Genomic DNA, 24623 nt, shown 5'->3' on the forward strand with positions numbered 1-24623 from the left:
CTCTAGTATCCCAGAATTACCAATTAGTAATACTTTGTTGTCATTACCAACATTTATAGTAACTTTGAGATTTGTATTGTTGGGAGGCCAAGCAGTAATAGATAAATATGATAGGCAGTCTCTCAAGTCTCATTTTAGCCTTCAGTCTGAACTTTTATGTGATGTTAGCAAGTGGGAAAATGTGTTTGTCTTTTGCCTACTTTTCTTTTTTCTTCTCAGGGAAATACTGGTTAGAAGATTATAAGTAATTAATAAACTGTATAGTCAATTTCTGTATAATTGACTTTACTATAAACTTTCCTGTATTTTTATACAGTGCTTGACTCAACTTTCTCATAGCAATATTCTTGAATATACCACTTTTCTTAATAGATACCTACCCCACATATTTTTCTTCTTGTACCTATCTTTGTTTCTCTTTCTGTCCCTCTCTATCTCCTGATCTGGATTTGGAGCTAGTCTGTCTGTCATAATTGAAGCCCGAGCAGTCTCTTGCACATTCAAGTAGCACTCAGACGTTAAAAGGCATTTCTCTTTTCTCCATCCTCATTATTTACAGTGTGTATTTTACTTGGAGAAAACATTTAAATCTTTTTCTTTAAGAAAAAAATTTTTTCTTGAAATTCTTAAGAAGTAAATGGCTCCTGATTTATATATTACCAGGAAGTTGGGCAATGTTAAAAGTCAAAACTCAGCTTTTGTGCCAGCACATGTGACTTAAAAAGACAGTTTGGCAATTTTCCTACCTTATCTGAAAATTTTAAAGCTTCTTTTCTCCTCATGGGATAAGCTATTTTAATGATTTGTTGAACAGGCCAGTAAAATTAATTCTTAAATAATGTAGTTTTGTAAAAGTGGCCTTGTTTGTTTTTAAAAGCAGATTCTTGGTTCAGACACTGATTTGTCAAACTGTGATTGTAGTTCCTGGATAATGAGAGCTTGTACTTAGTACTCCATGCTCCTTACTGATTCCCATTGAGCGCCTCTCCTCTATGGAGACTATATGCTAAAATAGCGTGACAGGAATTCTCCGTGACTGTGGTTGAAAGTTTGTGTCAAGTGTATGTGAGCTGTAGCCCACTGTTTTATTGAGAGAGAAGTACTCAGCAGCTGCTTTCATGTTACATTTTATTTGTCAAATCCTTACTTTCTAAGCTATACTTTATTTTCAGAGAAAGAGAAAATAAAATTTTCTGAATATTAGTTCTTATAAATCTTGTTATATTATATAAACAGCAATACAGACAAAAGAGAATTAAGTTTAAATACTGAGACCTGCATATCGTTATAGGTGTAATTGTACTAATAGAAGAGTTAAATGAAATGTACGTTTTTTAAATTAAGACTTGTAGTTTTAGGTTCATAGCAAAATAGAGGGTGAGGTACAGAAATTTCCCATATAACCCTTCTGCATATGCGTAGCCCTCCACTGTGAACATCCCCCACCAGATTTGTACACTTGTTGCAATTGATGAACCTACATTGATGTATCATAATCACCCAAAGTCCATTGAAACCTGAATTTAAAGTTCCTGATCTGGAAACTGAATATTGATTTTTGCAGCAGCATATCAACTCAATAATGCTAAAATGATATGTAAAGAATTTTCATCATTGGTTGCTGAAGTCGCCTAATTCGATTTCTTTGGGTTTGTATATTCTGGTCTATGAGATAAAAGCTATTAGGAAAAATAGTAAAACACAACCAGTGGTACTATGATCAAGTCAGGTTTATTCTCAGCTCTAATTGATTCAGATTCAGAGAGATGGAGAGACAGAGACTGAGACTTAATCTTATACTGGGAGTTGAGCAACTTATAATATGAGAAACCCAAAACTCTATTGCCAGATTTATTCAGTTATTATTTAATACACTATTTGACCATGCTTTACACTCTGACTTTGCAAAGAAAAATTGTCAACTTAGAGAGATAACATGTGTTGGCATTTGCACAGATTTTGGAGCAGTGGTTTTCAACCTTGGCTGCACATTAGAATTGCCTGGGGAGCCTTTACAAATCCCAGTGCCCAAACTGCCCCCTAGACCAGTTACTACATTAGAATCCCTAGGGGTGGGACCCATGCAATATTTTTTAAAGTTCATTCTAATGTGCAGCCAAGGTTGAGAACCATTGTTTGAGAAAGTGGTGAACGTCATTAGAGGCTTTATTTTGAGCATCATCGAGACTTTATTTAGGCTTTTCACACTGTTTTAAGACTTTTGGTGAGATTTTCAGCTTAGGAGCATAATTACTATTTACAACTGTACTTGAGAGTGCATATGACTCTCATAAAAAAGAGATGTACTATAATTGCCTTTTAGGGACCTTCTTTCAAAATTTCCTATTAAAGTATTAATGTTAACCTTTATTCATTGACTTAAATCACTGGCTCTGTTGGTTTATTTATAAACCCATTTTATAGCATTTATAAATGTTCAGGATCTTAAAAGGTAATTTCTCATAACATACATTTTATTTATTGTGTAGTATTGGAGAGAAAGCAGTTTAGGAATTCCTAAAATGGATTCTTAATTTGGAATATTAGAAATGGCACTGTATGTTCTAGGCAATCAGAGTGATCAGTTAACATCATACTATTTACAAATACTATCAAATAGTGAGTGTTTTTCTATTTCTGTAAAGTATGTTTCCATGGGATTGAGAAACTATATGTTAGGAATTTGGGGGAACACAGTCTTACTACTTCATAATGAGAATCTTTAATTACAAAACATACAGAGTTTTTGCTTTTCAACTGTGGTTGCCAGTCACTTATCTGAAAGATTCAGTCAAGCATTTGAACGTCCTGGGGTTGTCATATCATAACTGGATACCATGGCAACCAGTGCCATTTCTTTTGCAGTCCTCAGATTAGACCACAGGAAACAGAACTCCCGTCATGTTCTGAGTCTGCCATTGAGAGTTGTGTTAGAATATGATAAACCAGTGATTCTGAAATAGTGATTATTTCTAAAAGTGCTTTTGTCAGGTATGTCCCTGAGTTATATATTGTATTTCAAAAGTTATAATGGTTTTTCCGAAGAACAATTATCTATTTGTTAATATCTCACATTGATTAATCCTCAACTAATAATCAGAAAAATATTTTTTTTTAATATGTAGAATACAGTCATGTAAGTGAAGGTTTATGTTTTGTCATATTGGACTAGAAAATTTAAGGTGAAACCAGATCTTTCTTTTTGATCACATTATTTTGGTAGGACCAGATGGATCATACTTCTTCAGGTCATCATCCAAACAAAAAAAAAAAGGTAGCAGATATTGAATTTTGTAGAGTGTCTGTTTTTATTTAGTAACTTGAATGCTGCAAAAGCAAAAATAGAATATATTGGAATAATATCAGAGTGATGTAATATAGGGCATGGATATTTTCCTTGAAGATTTAAGGTAAATGTAAAGGAAAGATGATGACTTTCATATGTATTGTGAAGGAAAAATTTACCGAAGTTTTAAAAAAATTCTGTGTTAACATTCTGAATCTATGTGCTTTATATTTTTGCTCTTGCTTTGCCTTCATGTTTAGCAGAACTTTTCAACTTCAGCTGTTGTAGGAAGATCTAAAAGTTTCTGTATTAATTGAAAGAAACATGTTTATATTTGAAAAAAATTGGGTATTAGGAAAGGTAGGGTGTGTGTGTGTGTGTGTGTGTGTGTGTTGTGTGTGTGAGGCCCAGAGTTAGTGTCTTGCCCAAGTTTAGTGTCTTAGTGACAGAGCCAAAGCTAGAATCAAAAATCTTATTGCCACTTAGAGTTTTTTTTCATCATAGCACTCTGCTTTAGAAAAAATAGAGCAACTCTGAATTTACAAGTAAGCAAGTTACTTGATGAGAAAGTAACAAATACAAAATATTACCTCCACATATTTTATATTTTATTTTGGTTTTGCAGCATTTTACAAAAGGGAAATAAAAGTTTATTTTTGCTTTTTAAATAGTTTGGTGCAGTAACTTTCTACCTAACTTTCTTATTTTTTCTAACAGCTTGTATCTACAATTCTGAGTATCATATTTGTGTGTTCTATAGATGTGTGGAAGTTGTTCAGATTTACTGGCAGTATGATTGACTTGTATTTTGAATCTCCTCTAACTCTCTTCATAGTTTGGATATTGTGAAAGGTGATATTCCTTGTAGTGCCTATTATTTGCATAATGTAGTCTAACTCATATAATACAGTATCTATGACAGCATTTGCAATTCTATTTTATTCTCAGTACATTAAAAGATGAAATTTATAAGCCAGTTTTTATCTTTTTGCCAAACAGTAGGTCCCAGATTAATAAAACCCTTAGACTAAATACCTTTTTTTCTTACAACATTAATAATGCTGTTAACCTTTGGGATTCTGAAAATTTATATTGAGTTAAATTGTTCTTCTATACCATTTAAACTTTCTGGTGGCTTTTCATTTAATGTCAATAATGAGTGTTTTCAGATACACCACACAGTGGTGACTTGTCAAATACTGTATTTATATGTGAGATAGACTAGTTTTAGAGATGGCCACAAGACACTGATATATGAACTTCAGCCTATTAATGGGTGAATAATGGCTTTTTACTTCTTTTTCAGAACAAAGGAAGAATTATGCACGGGACAGTGTCAGCAGTGTGTCAGATATATCCCAGTACCGTGTTGAAGTAAGATGCTTTGATGTCTGCTAAAATTTAGAATGAACCTTGAGGGATGTAAAAACTGGTAGTAAAATCAGAATTATGTTTTATTTCATTCCTATGATATAAATTGTATTGAACTTTTTCTTTTAGATTTTTGTAAAAGTGCAATGTTAAAGTATCTTGTTGGTCTGGGGTCTATATTCATAGAGAATAAATTAAAATAACTACTCATTTCTCATTGTCAGCCTTATTTTGGTTACAAACAGGAGAAAGGCTTCTATTTTGTATTATGGAATCTTCTTGAAATGAAGCCTTTGACAGTTTCAGTGTATGATTTAGTTTTATCTAAAGTCATTACTAGTTCTGTTTAAACAATGGTTTCTTTCTTTAGTTTTTCTCTCTATTATCTTTTAAGATATATCTGCTCTTAATTGGAATCTATTTAGGTGACCTTTGCTTATAATAGAAAATATTTAGGTAAGGGAATAATTTTTAAATTGCTCTTACTTTCGGTTTTCTGCCTATCTCAAGCATACTTAATTAAATTTAAAGTTTTGTTTCAGTAAGTGGTTTCAGGAGAGTGAAAAGTTTGACAGTTGTTACAGACTAACTGCTGTTGCTACTCTCAATTATCAATGTCTGTAATTTTCAAGCTGCCATGTAGATTGCCTGCTATTGTTCAGCACTTAACCAAAATGGAATAAAATGGGGGAGATTGATTTTAAGAGATTGTTATTTAAGCTGTTTAGAATTTGTTTTCATGTCATGTTTCTGTAGTTCAACATGGCTCCGTATTAAGCAGATTTAGATATTTTATGACTCAAGGCATCATTTCCTCTATTCTACAAAAACCTGCTTGACTTTACTATCTCAGTAAGATAACCATGAAGTTCTAGAGTATTTTGTGTTTGTTCCTCACCTCTCTGCTAGCTGACTTCAATTAGGTTAACGTTGCTTTCTTTTGGAAAATGTCTACTAAGAAACTATGTGTGTTATAAATATTTTTCCTTTCTGCCAATCATAAGCACTTGACTACCTTTGTTCTGGACCGGAAGGATGCTATGATAACTGTTGATGATGGAATAAGGAAGCTGAAACTGCTCGATGCCAAGGGCAAAGTATGGACTCAAGATATGATTCTTCAAGTGGATGACAGGGCTGTAAGCCTGATTGATTTAGAATCAAAGGCAAGTTTGTAAAATTTATACTATTTTGTTTTCAAGAAAGTTCCACAAGTATTTATGTTTACCATCAGATCAGATTGTTTGAAATGGGTGAAAGTTTGACAAAATATTTTTGTCAATGACTTTAAAGAAAAAATATAATACTGTATATACGTTATATATGCGAAGTCAGATTTTTGAACTAGAGACACAGGGATTCGTAGTTTTTTTCTTTTCTTTTTTTTTTTTTTTGTGAGGAAGATCAGCTCTGAGCTAACATCCGATGCCAATCCTCTTTTAGCTGAGGAAGCTTGGCCCTGGGCTAACATCCGTGCCCATCTTCCTCTGCTTTATATGGGATGCTGCCACAGCATGGCTTGACAAGCGGTGCGTTGGTGCTCGCTTGGGATCCGAGACTGCGAACCCTTGGGCCACCGAAGGGCAGCGCACACACTAAACCACTGCGCCACCAGGCTGGCCCCTGGGACTGGTGTTTTTTTAAACCACAAATGATGAGATGGAAGAAGTGAGGAAAAAATATGTAGTGCTAAAGTAAGGCTCCAGTGGGGCATTATTCTTTATGATGTATTAATTACATGCTAGGCCAAACCATATCCCAATAAATGAATGAATTGGGATGAAGGCTGTGTGTGTGTGTGTGTGTGTGTGTGTGTGTGTGTGTATTAACTTTTCACCAGCGCTACAGCAGGCACCTTTCTTTCACACAACCATTGGCAGGTAAGATAAGATGCTGGAGCTCTTAAAACAGGACTTTCTGATCCCCATCATCTAATAAGCATTTGAGTTGCTAAGATAAAGAAAACCACCGTTGTAATCATGTAGGACTATTCTGATAGGAGTTGGGGTAAACTTTGCCCTTTCTTGCATCTCATCCATTGTATACTGTGGGAGAATAGCAACCAAGCGCTTCCCTGATCCTCATGGTTTCAAGTGATTATAGAGAAGGGATATTATTTAATTTACTTTAGCAAAAAAAGGAAATTTATTGTCTCGCTCCTGTGGATTGGAAATTACATTCTATTTTAATGGAAGCTGCATGTCCTCTTTCGCCTTTGCTGGGTCCCAGGGAATCGGGATTTAGAATAAATTTATGGTGTGATGCATATGTATATGTGCTGTCTGTAATAAAAGTTGATTTTATGTTCCTGTTATCAGGGATGCTGTATTTTGTGTACTTAAAAAAAATCACAATTTCTCCCATCAATTACATCAGGACATTACTCACTATTTGTGTCAGGCCATTAGTGTAAGGAGAAGCACCTTAAATATGTGTCATTCAATACAGAATTCTAATTGTGAACAGAAAGTTCGTTTGTTTAAGAAGTAATTATTTGGTCTGTCAGTATTTTCTTTGCGTGACTGTATAGGTTAGAAAGTATTCACTTTTATACTACCACATATCTTAATCATTTTAAGAATGTATTTTTTAGTGAGATCCTGCTGACTCTGCTGTTTGACATTTTTCGCTGGAATATTTACAAATATACATACGTGTATATATATATATATGTACACACACACACACACACACACACACACAGTGAATTTTTTCATCTGAGAGTCATTGAAATAAAAAGTGTGCAAATGGTGTATTATTCTTAGCCTAACCCATTTGTGATCACTGGAGGTAGAAACTTAGAAGAGTATGACTATTCAGTGTTCAAGTAAAAAAAAAATTCTGATACTCCATAGCCAGAGGGAAAAGAATACCATGTGAGATGTTGAATAATTTTGGAAAGAGGCCTCAGTTTACTTATTTTGCTCTTAAAGGCATCAGCTCCACTCCATAATCTGAGGAAATCAGTAATGCTGAGTTCGATATTTCTTCTGTTTATTAAGAACATAAGTAGATTCCTCTGCTAAACATTTCCATTTTTGTTGCTCTTTCTCCCGCTCACCATCCAGCCCAACCTTGTTTCTCTGCTGCCGCCTTGTACCCACTCATCCTCCATATCTACTGGGTTTACTGGTATTCATTGTCAATGTGATTTGTACACTTTAAAAATTATTTGTACAATACCTAGAGCTCTTTGTGAAATAAATTTTATATATACAGTAAAAAATAAGGCAAGTTATATTTTTACTTTATTTCAGAATGAACTGGAGAATTTTCCTTTAAACACAATCCAGCACTGCCAAGCTGTGATGCATTCCTGTAACTATGATTCACTTCTTGCCCTGGTGTGCAAAGAGCCAACTCAGAACAAGCCAGATCTTCATCTTTTCCAGTGTGATGAGATCAAGGTAAAAGAATGATGAATTTTCTTTCCCTTTAAGCAGATGTTCTGGCAGCTTTTAGATTTATCTACTTCAACCATATGACTAGTATATTTTTAGTTTATTAGGATTTTGTAAAGAAAAATTAAGTGTCTTCCTGGGGAGTTCCAGGTCAAGTAAATAAAGAGGAGATAGAGTGGTATAAAAAAAAATCAGATGTATTCTATTTATATTAAAAAACAAGGTGTAGATAATATATTAAATTCTTCATTAAGTGACTTGGACTTATAATTAAAAATTGATTCTTCAGAAATCATGCTTCATGGACAATAATTAACCATGCCATCCGATTTTATTCTGCATTAATCACATAGCATGGATTATTGCAGCAAAGCACTTAGACATTTTTCATGATATCGATTTAAAGTTCACAGTTTAATTGTGTGACTTGAATAATTGCTCAAGATTTGTAATCCCCAAGTGATAGTGCAAAAATAGTTGAACATAGTTACCAGTAATAGCACGCTATATCCTGAAAATTTGTGTTTTACAGTACACTGTACTTTTCAAATGATTATAATTTGTGATGCTTTATTGGACATTGGGAGTTATCTTCAACCTTGAATATCTTTATTTCTTGAGTTGATTTCTCTAAAAGGGAAATCATTTTGGGTTGAGTTTATTGGTAGTTTACCAAAGCAGTGATTTGTCACTGTGATTGTATATTATAAAATATACAGGTCATTTCTATCTTATAAAGAAATGCTTGGAAATTAGCATAAAGTGTCGATGTTTTCTGAATTTCTTTGACATTAAAATATGATAGATAAATTAAGATTGGCTATACACAGTGTGTTTTACAATTTTCTTCTTATTTCAGTTTGTCATAGATGACTTTCTAAAGTCTTACTTGAAAAGAACTATGGCATTTAGATAATTTGTATATGTGATGTTCGTCAGATTTTTGTATAGTGCTTTTTGAGAGTCATAAAGTATATTATGAATTTTGCAAGGCTAGATTTGTTAATTCAGTAAGTATTAAAGTGAATATTTTGTTCTGAAAATACAATGAAATTTAAATCATAAATTTTAAAAACAGAGGACTAAGCTAAAAGACGTTTTAAATCTGGTGTTCCCTCAGTGCTCTAACAGCCCCTCTGATAACTGCAAGTTATTGTGCTGAGTGAAGTTTCTGGCTTTCAGTTTTGAGAATAAAGGGCTTGCTGTTTTTGATACGGGATGGTAATTTTGGTGGGTCTGAAATGAATTTACTGAATACTGTTTTGTCCTAATTAAAAGCTCAAGTATCACTCCGTGTCTATATGTGCATTTACTCATTGGTGCTGTATTCCACATATGGGATGTTTTTTTCCTTGCTCCATTGACAAATATAAGGAAATATGATGTGGTTTCTTTTATATGGGTCAATTTGCAACATCACTTTTGAGTTTTAGTTTTTTTATTATGGGACTTTACACAATGCTCCTGCCCACCTCTGTAGTAAAATTTTTTTTAGAAATATGATAGCTCTCCTATAGGAACTCCAGGGTTCCTAGGCATCTTCAGTTTTAATATTCCATATAACAGAAAGCCTTTGACATGACCTTTGTAATGTCTTTCTGAAACTAGGATGTTCTTATGGAAGTAACGCTGGACTGGGGATGCATTAACCCTCTCAGTGAACTAGCAGTGTGACCTTGGCCAAGCCATCATATGAATATTCCTCAGTTTCATTAATTATAAAACAAAGAGACAAGATTAGATAAACTTTAAGTGTCCTTTCAGCTCTAAAATGTTATGATTATCTGTGCTTATGGTAAAAGAATATGTAATATATATATTGGAGAAAAACATAACTACAGAGCACAAGCAGGCACAAAAATAGAAGATGAATACATTCCAGCAAGAATCTAATATACAGTAATAATCCATGGCCATAAATAAACTTCATAACCAAACAGAATAAACTGCATAGCTGCTAATCTCACACTGGTTCCCAAGAAAACTGAATCAAATATTCTTGTTGGAAAAGTATTAGAAAAGTTAATCATTTGGAGAAAGTTAATTTTTACCTAAAACAACAAAATAAAGTGGTTATCAAAAAGGGTCCAACCTTTTGCCATTCCTCCCATGATTATAGTGGATTTGTCCTAAGCTGAGAGTAGATCTGCTGGGACTGATGTGTTTCAGCAGGTTAGTGGGTGCCCAGTGGATCATGAGGATGAGAAGAGAGAAGGAACTCTTCTCTACTCTAATTCCTTCATTTCTTCTCAGGCAGAGATATTGACCCAGTGACCTTTTCAGCATATACTTATTCTTTCAGCATATACAAATCCTTTTTCTTGTTGCTTTTATGCAAAGATAGCTTTTTTTAAACTAAAGGAATCTGGACTAAATAATCTTTAAAAATTGCTTCCGTTTTAAACTGTGAGTCATGTTTTGAAACCAGATTTTAAAAAAAGAAAACTTTTGTTTTGCATCAAGATGCTTATTGATTCAGACAAGGAACGCAATCCCCTTTTCTGTTTTAACCTACATATTAAGACAAAAAGATCTATAACTTCCCAGGTAACTTGTCTTTCATTGCAGGCAAACCTAATTAGTGAAGACATCGAAAGTGCGATCAGTGACAGTAAAGGAGGCAAACAGAAGAGGCGGCCTGATGCCCTGAGGTAAAAACGTTAAAAGAAGTTAAGGGGTAGAGTAGATTTGTTTTTAAATCTTTTTTCCTCTAAAGATTTAGAAAAATTATTTTCAATGAAAGTATATTATTATATTTTATAGGTATATTATTATATTTATTTATTATATATATTTTATTACAACCTGTAATCTCAACTCATTTGCTCTCCCAAGTTGGTCAGTATGTGTGTGTATCTTTTCTCTCCATGTTTCTGGTCTTTCTCTGGTATGGCTTCTCCCTCCTATGTTGTTATAGAGAGTCATGAAAGATGAGTGGCATTTTAAGGGAAGGTAGCCTAGGGGGATGCAAACACATATGAGGAATATAGTTGGTTCATGGGCTTTCCAAATCACAGGATACCCAGAAAAAAATTGAACTTAGTTTTCAGCTGAATTTAAATTTTTCTGTATTTTTGTATTTCGTATATATTTATAAATATGTATAATATGGAATGGTTAGGAAATTCTTATTGTTCTACCCCTTCATACAGTTCTTCTTGAGGCTGAAGAACTAATATCATAAATTGAGAGAATTGATGTGTTATAGAAATAGAGATTAACTATACTTATTATGGTGATCATTTTGCAAAATATACAAATATCGAATCATTAGCATTATCACCCGAAACTAATATAATGTTATATGTCAATTATGCCTCAATTTAAAAAAAAGAACTAATACCATAAATTGAAAGAACTGATGTGTTATAGAAATAAAGATGGTAAAAATTCAATTTGTTTTCCTCTTTTTAAGGATGATTTCCAAAGCAGACCCTGGTATACCGCCTCCACCAAGAGCTCCTGCCCCCGTGCCCCCTGGGACTGTGACCCAGGTGGATGTCAGAAGTCGGGTGGCAGCCTGGTCTGCATGGGCAGCTGACCATGGGGACTGTGAGTATTTCTAGGAATTGATACCTATTGAACATTTACTTTGGGTTGTCACATACTTCTTGTTTTCAAATTCTGATGCTGATTTCTGAGCTGAAGCTTGGGGTTTTACTAAAATTACATCTTCTATAAAGGAGAGTTAAGCCTTGGACACTGTAAGATTATTGTCTATAAGAGTTCAGACCAGTCATTTAATAAATACGGTGTTAGGATTAGAGTCTTTTTTTAAATGTAGTCAAAGGGGGAAAGTTTGACTTTAACAACTAAAAGGATGGTAGTAGAATATATACCAAACAGGAGGCTCAGTTTTGTTTTTTTTAAGATTATACTTCAAATTCTTTCCATTATTATTATCCTACCACTGTTCTCTTTTGGACAAATTTGTTGTGGTTACGTGGACAGGATGTCAGGACAGTGGTTGGGCAGTGGAGAAGGAGTAAAGGCATTTTCCATCTGGCTAAACTTGTCCAGTGGGCCCTGTATATGTACCATCATTTTACCTTGACATTATTTTTTAAAAACAAATAATCATAGCATAGAACTTAGTGTAACTTTTTATATGTCAGAATGTTTTACCAAATCTGAAATTTTTATAACTGGAAAATGCCTTAAAATATGTTTGGTCCAACCTCTTCATTTTAAGGGTGAATAAATTGTGGTCCAGCCAGTTTGAATTTGATGAAGACTAGAGCCTTACCCTCCTGCCTCCTGGTTCAAGGAGACTTCTTAAGTCACTTAGCTTTTATCTAGTAAAGCATTATTCATGCAGGATTAGTAGCAGTGTAGTTAAGCAACAAGACTTGATTGCCAAGATGAGTGACATTGGACTGTACTTTGAGTCTATGAGTCAAAAGTTGGGCTCCGGAGCAAGACCAGGATCTACCTATGTGACCTTGGGCCCTTACGTCTCTGTGCTTCAGGCTCACTTGTAAAATGGGGGTAATAATTCGTGGGTTGCTATGCACCTGAAAACAAACAACATCTATAACGGTACCTAGTATCGTATATTGAGTATAATTGTGGTTGTTATCATGTTTGCCAAGTTGAGTTCATTTTATTTTCTGAATTACTTTCCATTTTATTTAGATTTCTTGTATCTCTAAAGGTATTTTCAGGGGTTTACACGTAAGCCCAGCTACCAAAAGGTGAAAGAAAGAAATCCTTGAAGCATCCATTTTTCAAAACTAAAGTAACAGAATTCTTATTTACTTTAACTTTATAACAGTTTCTGTTTTCAAGAATTGTATAAATTTCTGTTGATCCATTTTGTCTGTAAAATTTTGTTTAAAAACTAATTAGGAGTTTGTAGTGTTTTCTACTTTTTGTGTACATATATTTTTGTTGTTGCTGTTGTTTTGGTGGAGGAGATGTGGTCAAAATGGTCTTCCCTGAAGTTGAGGAAGGATAAGACATCTTAAGTTTACAGACATGCTGAATAAACTTGTCAAAACATCTGTGAAACATAATGTAATTTACAACAAAGAGAAAATTTATCCACAGGGGTTTATGAGCTCTCATTAGATTTTGTCTAAAATATTCTATGCAGTCTCATCTATTTAAATTACAATGAAATAAGGTATTTCAGAACTTCTAATTTGCTACTAGGCCAAACAGAACACAACACTTATCACATGTGGTTCTAGCTGGATCCAATGTTTTAGTTGGAACACCTTCCAAAAAAGAGTATCTTTCTGGTCCCTCTGAAGGCTCTGGCTGACTCAGGCTGAATAGCTCCTTTGAATCCTTGGGGTAGCTCTACCCCTGACTTCAAAAAGTGATCTGTCTGTGTAGAATGGTGGCAGTGGCAGTGGTGTTCCTAGTAGTGCCGCAGACCATGAAAAGGTCCGAGAAATACCACGTCTTTTCCTCAACTCGCCTTCCAGCTGGTATTTTGGGACATATCTGGACTTCCTAATGGCTGTATTCCAAGTTCAACTTACTGCTTTCTGTAGTACACTATAGCCAGAGTAGCAGCTGACCACATGTAAAACAGCAGCTAACTGGCAAGATTTCATACATGTACATTTTAATTATCTCAAAGTACTTAACAGCCACTAATTAAGTTCCAATAAGACCTAGTGATTTCTTCTTTCTTCCCCTGCCCTCCCTTTTTCCTGCAAGTATTCCATTTACGGGTCAAGTTAGGCATAGAGGAGGCATAGCAATAGAGTTTTCCATATTTTTTGCTGTTCTCTGTATTGAACATCGTGAGTTGTGATGATGTATCATGAGTTGTGTTTCCATTAGTGATGATACATTTCTCCTGTTCCATCCCTACATTTTTCTTGCATTTTATCTACTGTGAAATCTTTGTACAACTCTGTGTTTAGTGGTGGTGTTACCTGATTTCTACCAGGAAGGAGTTCATGATAATCACCTCATGATTAACATCATGCCCTAGCCAACTGAGTTAACATCTTGAATGCTCTTAACATATTTATTCTTTAATTTGCAAATTTCTGTAGGTATTTCTACTTTTAAAGCATATGGCTTGAAATTAATAAGCCCAACGTTGTGGGTTTTAAGCTTAATTACAAGTAGAATTTTAAGAAGCACTTTACTATCAGAACCCCCACATTGTGATTGTTGTAATCACTCTGTTAGAATGTATAGAAATTAGGAGCTTCATTGCATTAGAACTTAGTTGGCCACTTTTTAAGAAGTAGATGCTTAAATGTGGGTTTATGTTTCTTGTGTAGGAATTAAAGGGTGCTAAGTTAGAGTTGGTTCCACAGGCAGCTGACGTAGGGAAGAGGGAGAACAGAGGAGAAATTATAGTAAATGGACACCTTACAGGTGGGAAGGCCAGTTCTTCAGCTCTGCCTAAGTGCTTCTGTTAGTGGTGGCAAAGATGCGTGTCATAGATGATGAGCATGATTTTGATTACATATCCGGTGGAGGTGCTCCCTTTGCAAATGGCACTTTTTTCTAGCCAATTTTCATGTTTAATTACCTATGTTGGTATCAGTTAAGCAACAGGTTGAAAGACTTCTGATTCTCCTTTCTGTAGTTGAGAAACCAAGGCAGTATCATGAACAGGAAGAAACACCTGAGATGATGGTAGCCCGAATTGACAGAGATGTGGTAAGTCCAACACTGTTCTTTAGATCATTGGCTTTTTTTTAAAAGAGGAAAAATTATTCACAGGGAAAATGAAATTGATTTAAATAAAGATGTTTTGTGGAAACTATATTTCTCTTTCCAGTGGTGGTTATACCCTTTGAATTATTTTTTTTCTTAACTATTTTTGTCTTTTTGCCAATATTTAACTAGTAGACTCAGGCTGTGATAGAAGAACTAGTATATTAGCCAGTTTACAAAGGAATTTAAACTGAATTATCAGATTTGAGGGGTTTTCTTTTCTCATAGTTTGTAATTCTTAATTGAAATATCTTTTTAGTATGTCCTCCTGGAATTTATTAAAAAGTATTTTATAATGCCTGAAAGATAAAAGTTAAGTGGCATTTTTAAAGGATAGATATGTAAGTTTTAATGCTTTATAAAGGATAAGGCATATTTATTTTTATTTCTCCATAGTAATTTACTTGCAGAATGACAGTGCCCTGTGTTGTAATCATAAAATATGATGTCAATACAATTGCTTTTTATACTATGTAAATGTTCTCGGCTTATTTGGAAATAAATACTTAGAGAAGTTTGAAGTTTGGAATTTAATTTTTACATCACACTATTACTTGTTATACTTAACAGTTTATTTAATCTCCGTATCTGGTCTTTAATTAGAAGAATGTCAGGTTTCACACACATTAGAGAAAGTCAGCTAAGACTACGATATATAAGATAATTGAAATTGATCCTATGATTCCTGAAAGCATAGTGCATCGTTAATTCCATTTTACCATGTAGAAACTCTTATTAATGCCTAGTATTGTAGATCATCTATGTGTTTATTAGGTTATCACTACATTTTGTATTCCCTCCATTCCATGAAATAATATTGTCAGTGCTTTATTGGGACATTTAGTAAAACAAAAATGCTCAGCACTCTTCTAATAAAAGGTTTCTTAGAATTTTTCCCCCTGACTTTGTGTGGGAGAACACTATGAGAAATTAGAGGAATTGAAAATAATTAATAATCTGAATAGATACTGTGAATGCTTTCTTCATGGAATTGAAAATAGAGCAAAATTAAGCTAAAGAAAAATGTAAATGTCAGATTTAGCCACAGGTATATTTACCTCAATTCTTTTTCTTAGAATTAGTGATAAACTTGAAATTTCCATGTGGGAGTGTTTCTTTTGCTTTTTTTCTAACTTTCTGATTTTCCTTTACTGACTAACGGTGTGCAGCCAAGGCAAAAATAGTTTTGTTTTGTTTTATGTTTATTCTGTAATTTCTCATTCCAGCACATCTTAAACCACATTTTGGATGACATTGAGTTTTTTATCACAAAACTCCAAAAAGCAGCTGAAGCATTTTCTGAGCTTTCTAAAAGGAAGAAAACTAAGAAAGGAAAAAAGAAAGGGCCAGGAGGTAAGTTGGATTTTCTTAATCTTCTAAAGACCATTCAGAACCCCAGTGCTTGATAGAGTTTCTGCCCTTGCGAACGGCTCAGCGAAACTCCATTGACGGTGGACCAAGGTCCCTCTTCCAGTGTTGGGATAGCACCAGAGATTTAGGCAGAGACTAAGATGAGCCCAGGGAGAAGTCCAGTCTGGTTCCAAGTTGGCTACAGTAAAGAAAGACTCTAACATGCTTTACCTAACTCCCAGAGACTCTGAGATCCAGCTAGTGACCATCTGTCTATAGTTATCATTAGTGATTGGTAAATTAATGTCTCTTAAAGTCATAGCGCTATTCTCATATTTGGATTTATTTTATTGTAAATATAGAATCTCATTGTTTTGTTCAATAAAAGAATTGACTTTTCTTGTTAAAACAGTTTAAAATGTCAATGGATTTGAATTTTGTTTATTACAGAACTCTAAACAGTACATTCAGGTCACATACAAGCTGTTTTAAGTATGCTGTAGTTCAGCTATTTAAAATGGCCTCAAAATGTGTATAATTATAATTGTGAACAAAATGACATAGATTGAAATATATAAAAGAATAGTAAATAAATATTCCTTCTATTACACATGACTTCCAAATCTTTCTCTAGCTCATATCTACATCATAAGCATATGACCTGTAAACTTCTAGATGTGTATATCTGGATATACCTCGCCTTCATGTATTCTGAAATTAAGTACTATTGCTTCCTGATGTCTCAAACCAATTATTGCTCCTGTATTCTTTATGAAGGATATGCTATGCTGTTGGTCACCCAGATTCAAAACCACAGATTCTTCTATGACTCCATTCTCCAGATTATAGCCAACATTAATTTTATTTTTTCAATGTCTCATATCCAGTTTTTTCCCTTTTTGTTTTTTTCCTAACCAGCATCTGCTTTAAGCTGTTGTCATTTTTCACCCAGCTCTCTAAGTGGTCTTCAAGCCTCCAGTCTTTTATTCTGTGAGGACAGTTGTCTTAAAGCTCTAAGGCAGTCACTTCATGCTTGTGCTGAAAAGCATGTTAATTCCGTGTTCTATTGATTTAAGTCCACTCCTCACCCTGACAGTCAAGGTCATCCACAATCTAACCTTAATTTACTTTTCCATTCTCATGTTTCTCTGCTTTTATGTTTGTTGTTTCATGTACATGTAATTTCCTTTTTCCATGTTTTTGCTTATGCTGTTTTTATCCAGCTATGGTGTTTTTCTGACTAAACTGCCCTGGAACAAACCTTTTGAATCCCTTCTTAAAAGCTAATTTCCCCATGAAACATCTTTAGGTGTACGTTTCCCGGTCTCCCAACCCGGTCCAGTCTCTTTCTAAAGCACTTATCTGATTAATGTCTGCTATTAGATTTTAAGGCCCTTAGGAGCAGGGCTTGTAACTTACACATTTTTGTGTCATTCACAGGGATAAGCACAATGACTGGCACGTAGAAGGGCTACAATATAAATTTATGGAATTGAAGGAGTAATTGGTAGTGCCTAAGGGTAGAGGAATCCATTTCAAATGTTGGATCATCTTAACTTGTTACAGTCAGACATGAGATGTGGTAGAGAAACTAGGTAGCATGATCATCAAACTTTATAGACATAAATGTGGTTTTTAATTTTATCATTTAATAAATTTTCTTGGAACTTTGCTCTCATCCACCCCTCCTCTCATTCATTTCTTTAGAAGGTGTTTTAACGCTGCGGGCAAAACCTCCACCTGTTGATGAATTTGTTGACTGTTTACAAAAGTTTAAACATGGATTTAACCTTCTGGTAAGTGAAATTTATTTATACTTACTTAAAAGAAACAATGAAAGAGAGAAAAGTGTAGCTAGGATGTTCTTGATTAAGAGATAAAATTGTTCTTATGGATTTTTTTGTATGTATGTTTTGATTTGCCTTTAATTAGGACAACAGATTGTAAAACCTCTATATCTAAGACACTTGATCAAAAAAGAATGACTCCTAATATTTTTTTAAACTAAATTCTCCTACTCTGACTCACCCAGGCTTATTAACATAGTAAAAGAGAAACTAGTAGTAAATGGCTCTTCCTCTGAGTCTATGTTGGACCTTTTTGGATGTCTGTCTTTTGTTCAATTACATCATGGTAATGTGTTTGTCTATCTTCTTAATCTTACAGGCAAAATTGAAGTCTCATATCCAGAATCCTAGTGCTTCAGATTTGGTTCACTTTTTATTTACTCCATTAAATATGGTAAGATTTTATTAATTTAAGAAAGTGATCATTCTCAGTACGTTTTTCATCCCCAAGTGTCTGTCTGGATTAAATAGACAGTTTTTCTTCAGCACCTTGTGCAGATACTATTTCTCTTGCCATCTTTGTAAACACTGAGAATGTGAAATTTGAGAATTTAAAAGAACCTTAGAAGTCATCTAGGTCAAACACCTTATTTTATAGCTGAGAAAACTGATGTCTCTGACAGAAGGAGGGAAATGAAAAGAAATGATTTCTTGGATACTAGTGTTTCAGTATATACTAGTATATAATATAAATGGCTTGGATAATATAGAAATTTTTCTCTTTCTCACAAAATGAGCTAGGCATGAGGAGTCCAGTTCTTGATGGATGCTTTCCTCCATGAAGTTATTCAGAGACCCAGATTCTTTTCATTGAGGTGTTCTTCCATCTCCTGAGCATGCAGTCGTTCATTTATTTATTCAGCAGAAATTCACTGAGAGCCTGCTATGTGCTTGGCATTATTAGTAGCTCATCAGGAACAAAACAGACATAAATTCTCACCCTCTCACAACTTGTAGTGTGGAGGGGCAGCCAGTAACCTAAATCAATGTATAAATAATACAGTTCCATGAAAATAAATGCTATGTGAAAAAATACAGCAGGGAAGGAGAACAGGGAGTGTCCCAGGTGTGTGCATGTGTGTGTGTGTTGTGGAGTATTATACTTTCTGAATGGGGTTGGTTAAAGGAACAACTCACTGAGAAGGTGTCATTTGAGCAAGCGAATTGAGGAATGATTCATGTAGATTTCTTAAGGAAGAGAATTCCAGACAGTGAATAGCTAATGTAAATGCTTTGAAATGATGACATGTGAATCACATTCTTGGAATAAACAGGTATTGTGACTTGAACAGAATGAGGGACGAGATCTCGATTAGAAGGAGACGAGGTCCACAAAGTAACAGGAGGACATATCTTGTTGGTCTTTACAGGTGATTGTGAAACCTTTTATGCTATTGGAGAGTTTCCAGCAGAAAGGATTGCTCTGACTGCAATGTTTAGAAATCTCGGGGAGCAGGGACTGGGGTGGCTATTAAAATAATCCAGGTGGGAGATTATGATGTTTCACCAGGCAGCATTGGAGGTATTGAGAAGAACCCTGATTCTGGTTATCAGAGTTAGATTGTGCTATGCAACAGCCTGTGTAGATTGGATGTCCTGTACAAGAGCCAAGGTTATCTCCAAAGGTTTTGGCCTAAGAGTGGAAGGAGTGACTAATTATAACTGAGATGGGGAAGACTGTGGGTAAGAAGAGTTTTTAGAGGAAGATAAGGAATTCAATTTTAGACGTGTCAAAATTGAGTTATAGCCAAATGGAAAAATTTGAATCAGTAGTTGAATATATGAATTTGGAGTTCACTGGAGAAATTAGGCCTAGAGATATAAATTTGAGGATCATCTGCATATAAAAGGCATTTAAAGCCATGAAATTGGATGATGTCACCTAGGGAGTGATTATAAATAAAGAAGAAGACCAAGGACTGGTTGAGCCCTGGGCAGTTCGGTGTTAGGAGAATGAGAAGAACCAGAAAAGAAGATTGAGAAGAAGCAGTAAGTCAGGAGAAGAAAAACAAGAATATGTGGTATTCTGGAAGCCAAATGAGGAAAATGTTTCCAAGAGAAAGACTTGAGCAGCTGTGTCAGATATCTCTATGGTGGAAGCTGGTTTACCTCCATGTCCTTATAACAGCTGTGCAAAGGCAAAGAAAGACAGCTTTGTCTTTAAGGAGGTGACTCTGAACTTAAACAGATAATTTCTGCCATTATCTAGTTGGCCTGAACTTTCTCATATGGCCGCACCCAACACCAAAGGAATATGGTCGGCATCTGAGTGGCTATGTGTTCATCTAAAATGTAGAGGCTTCTCTTTCTAGAAGGAAGAGGAGAATGGACACCAGGGAACAATTAGCAGTCTTTGGCATGCCCACTACGTGCCACGTATAGTGATATGCACATAATACAGTTCTTCTCCCAGAAAACTCCCATCTCATACATGTATATATTTGCATAAGGTATCGTTTTTGAGGCTATCACAATGGTTTTTTGGGAACAATTCTCTTTGTGAAGAGATTTATCCAGCAAAAGGTTATACCGCTGTGTCATAGGCCAGGATCCAATATACATATCATCATTTTCTAGATTTCCAGTATCCAGGTATGCTCTTTCCTTATACATTCAATGAAATCAGTACAGTAATATACGTCCCTTCCTATTTATATTTCTTATATTTGCAAATAGTATAATGATTTTTCCAAGCTGACATTATGTACAACCATCTTGCACTACAGGACAGCTGGGAGAATTAGCTGGAATAATATCTAAGAGTACACACAGGAAAGTGCTGGGGTTTGGGAAAAGCATGGCAACAGAAAGCAGATGGAACAGGTGTTGGCCTTGCATATAGATCCCAAAAGAGACTGGGCTACAAATCACCCTTTTCTACACTTCCACAAATTTGGTATGTCATTCCCCTTTTTGTGGGGATGACAGGTGACAGAGGAGTGGAAAGAAGGCAGAATCTCTTTCTTTTAAATACTTTCAGGAAGAAAGAGTTTCCTATTTTATAGGATAAGGCAGGAATGTGTGGAGTGGTTGTGAATGGTTCACCCTTTCAAAAGAGCAAATTATTACTTTATAGAATGATAATAGCAATAATGGTAATTGTTAGTAATGTGGAATTGCTCTGTGTATCATTTCTGTGATTATTTTTTTTTAAAAAGTAAGAATGGTAACTATATGACACAGGTAAATTTCACTAATTTTGATTTAGAGCATATGAAGACTATGGTCATTGAGTTCTTTAATATTTATCAAAAATAGAACAAATTCAGCATTTCTCCTAGGTTTTATTTGAATATCAGAAAAAATAAAAAAAGAGAATCCAAGTAACAGAAAGGGATGAATCTCATCCTTCTTTCCCCAAGGGTAACTAGACAAGACCTGAACTAGAATATGAAATGAATATTGCTTTATAAACATGGGAAAGTAAGCAACATTTGTCAGCATGAATGTCAGAACTGGGCAATAAGAGACTGGAAGATGAAAGTCTAGGGCTCCATCAATAATTTATGAATGCTTCTATGTGTTGTTGCTATATAGAGTGCAGATTTCTACTTGTCTAGTTATTGAAATAATTTTTGCTTTTTAAGTTCTTTTAAAATTAGATCAAGGCCTTTCATATGCAAAGAAATTGATACTAGCTCATTAACAAAATTTATATTCTTTATTCCTTAACACGTTTGATACTGTCTCAGTTTGAGTATTAGGAAGTTTCGTTTATAAAGCAGTTTTTCCCACCTCCTCTCATTCTTTTCACACTCTGTCACAGATCGTAAGCAGATATCTAGTCATTACACAGAGCAGAACTAAAAAATAATGGAACTGGTTTCCCTAACATACAAAAATTAGTCTTGGTGATCTGGCTGTGTATCTGAAAACATTGCTTTTCTCCAAAATGACTCCTTATTAATGGTTTCCCCAATTATAATACTTCTGTTGCTCCATATAATGCTCTGCCTAGGAGGCCCAGACATTTTACTTGGACAAGAGAGAAATGGGAGGCAGCATTTATTCCAGGCCAACTACTGGCCAGATGAAATCTAGTGGCTTTACACCTTGTGAGTCCCTCCCTCTACCCTTAGCATCTACACACAAGCCTACCCATAGCACACATGCGTGCACACAGGAGTACACCCCTGCCTACTCACATTGTTGAGAGGGAACTATGGCCCAGAGCCTTTTATTTACCTTTCTTCCCTCTGTTAAACCAAAGATTTTAATATTCCTCTACTCCTTTACTCCCTTACTTTTCCCTCTTAGTCATCTCTACATATTTCCTGGAAGTGCTTATAGAGCTTAGAAGTAAAAAATTACTGTGCCAGGCAGTCAGGGTAGGTTTTGTTCTCAAATAAGAGTCAGCCGACTTCCCTTAGCCTTCGTCTTTTCTTTCATTTATTCTCATTCATTCCCCTGACACTATGTGTTCTGCAGTTCAAAATCAGATAAGTCTTGGTCCAAGTCCTCCAGGGAGGGGGAACTGAAAAATGAGCCATAAGTTACAATGTAATGTGTTACTAACCTGCATAAATTGTTTTGAGAACGCAGAGTGCATCAGGGTTACACTGTGGGGTGGTTAAGAAAGGCTTCCCAGAAGAGGTGGTACCTGCGTAGAGTTCTGAATGATGGAGGAAGGCCCTTCTGGGGAACTGGGAAACAGCATGTGCAAATACACAGGGCATACAACAGTGTAGCGTGCTCAGAACACCTGGATGACTGGAGAGAAATGAACTTTGGGTCTGGAGCCATTCACAAAAATTTCTTTCTTCTTGTACCATATCTCTGGGAAGGTGAGACTTTCATAAAGGGGGTCTGGTTTCTGTTCTGGGAGATAAGTACCCTCCTTTAGCCAGGAAATAGCCCCTGAGAAGTAAATTTGGAGCAGTTTTCAGACATCCACTTACCATCATTTTATTTATCAGAGAGTTGCACCTGTTTGCTTCTGCTAGTCATTAAATTATCCATTTTAAATCAGGACAATTTACTAGAATTAAATTCTTGGAAAAAATACCATAGATTCAGAGTACCAGTTCTCATTCTTCTCTCACCTTTCTCTCTGGATCCTTTTATTTTTGTACGTTTAAATAGGCACAGCCCTAGATTGTTAACTTGAGTCTTGTTTCTCTCTGTAGTATTCCTTCCTAGAACCATATTTTTCAAGTTTGGCATAATAGGTTTGTCAGTAGAGATACATATATTAAAGAAAAAAAGCGGAGAGAGTTAAACCACCTGACTTAGAATTCTCTGGATAGCCATTAGTTTTTCCATGGAAAGTACAGTCATATGAGGCCAGTAGACAGATGCTGTGAAAGTTGTTAAACTATTAACTTTTCATTTTAGATGATTAGGCTGTGGGTCTGGACAAGTTGATTTGGCAAGCTGTTTTTCATTCAATAGTGTGTTGTACGACATCAAAATTTAATTTGAATATATAAAAACAGTGCTTGTTTTTGGCATGGGTTTTTGTCTACATGTCTTTAAAATATATAAATAATCGTCATCTTCTTGCTAAAAAATGGTTTATTGTCACTTTAGGTGGTGCAGGCAACAGGAGGTCCCGAACTAGCCAGTTCAGTCCTCAGCCCCCTGTTGACTAAAGACGCAGTTGATTTCTTACATTATACTGTCAATCATGATGAAAGGCAGCTGTGGATGTCATTGGGCGAAGTGTGGATCAAAGTCAGGTAAACATATATGAGTTGAGCATTTAATACCTATAATACTTTAAGTATTGTTCTTTGTTTATTACATGGCTCTAATAAGATATTTATTTAAACTTCTGTGTATGAAGGACTAGGTTTTATAGATGAAAAAGCGTGACCCTTAAAAAGCTAGAAAGCAGTCAAGTGGAGAAGATTAGAAGTGTATGCAATATAAGGCATGATAAGTACCAGGAGTGACTTATAAACAAATGCTGTTACTTGGCAAGATAGAGCAGTCAGGAAGAGGATTTAGAGAGTAGGGTAGTTAGCTTTCAAAGAAGAACTGGCATTTAAAATCAACTATAGTACTAGTAGGTATTGTATATATAACATACATACAGTGTTTGCTAGGCACTTTTCCACGCACTTTACATAGGTACTGTTATTATCTCTATTTTGCAGATGAGGAAAAAGGCATAGAGAAGTTAAGTAATTTTATGAAAGCCACACAACTCGTGCCAGAGCTGAGATTGAACCCAGGCAATCTACCTCTGGAGTCAATGTTCATAATTATTTTGCTAAGTTGCCTTTCAGCAGGATGAGTAGGATTTCCACAAATACATAGCAGGCAAAGGGCCTTCCCAGTAGAGACAGAAGCCTGAGTGAAGGCATAAAGCAGGAAGTCAAGAGGATAGAGTATGAATATGGGTTTAGCTGGAATATAGCCTTTGGGTGGTGGGCGATGTGGAGAACGGGGCCAGAGGAATGGTCTTATATAAGGCATACAGAAATGAGCAGGGCTGGGTTAGGGAGGCTCCCAAAGCCATGCTAGGTAGTCGGAGCATGGTTCTGTAGGCTGTGGAGAACCGATAACTTTATGAGTAGGAGTGTGACATAATGGCATTGTGTTGTAGGAAGAGCAGTCTGGTAGTTGAGTGTAGCAAGGACAAGTACACAAGTAACTAGAGGAAGGAGGCCCCTGGGGGCTATAGCAGAGGTTCCTTATTAATCAGCATTCTCTGGGACTAGAACAGGGGTGGTG

General features: G+C 35.3%; 1 protein-coding gene across 3 annotated transcripts in view; it reads left to right on the forward strand.

The window, feature by feature from the left end:
* The window catches only part of EPS8 (EGFR pathway substrate 8, signaling adaptor), a 170256-nt gene that overhangs the window by 113271 nt on the left and 32362 nt on the right, over positions 1-24623 (forward strand). For all 3 annotated transcript variants that reach the window (XM_087442704.1, XM_014791344.2, XM_087442703.1), the window contains 10 exons: positions 4593-4660; positions 5662-5823; positions 7915-8064; positions 10627-10709; positions 11474-11610; positions 14618-14691; positions 15975-16101; positions 17806-17894; positions 18265-18339; positions 23475-23623. In XM_087442704.1, the coding sequence (XP_087298830.1) occupies positions 4593-4660; positions 5662-5823; positions 7915-8064; positions 10627-10709; positions 11474-11610; positions 14618-14691; positions 15975-16101; positions 17806-17894; positions 18265-18339; positions 23475-23623 (1114 nt within the window). The remainder of the gene's footprint in view (positions 1-4592; positions 4661-5661; positions 5824-7914; positions 8065-10626; positions 10710-11473; positions 11611-14617; positions 14692-15974; positions 16102-17805; positions 17895-18264; positions 18340-23474; positions 23624-24623) is intronic.

This window comes from Ceratotherium simum, chromosome 17 (assembly GCF_057802395.1).
Source record: "Ceratotherium simum simum isolate JZ-2026a chromosome 17, ASM5780239v1, whole genome shotgun sequence".
NCBI lineage: Eukaryota > Metazoa > Chordata > Mammalia > Perissodactyla > Rhinocerotidae > Ceratotherium > Ceratotherium simum.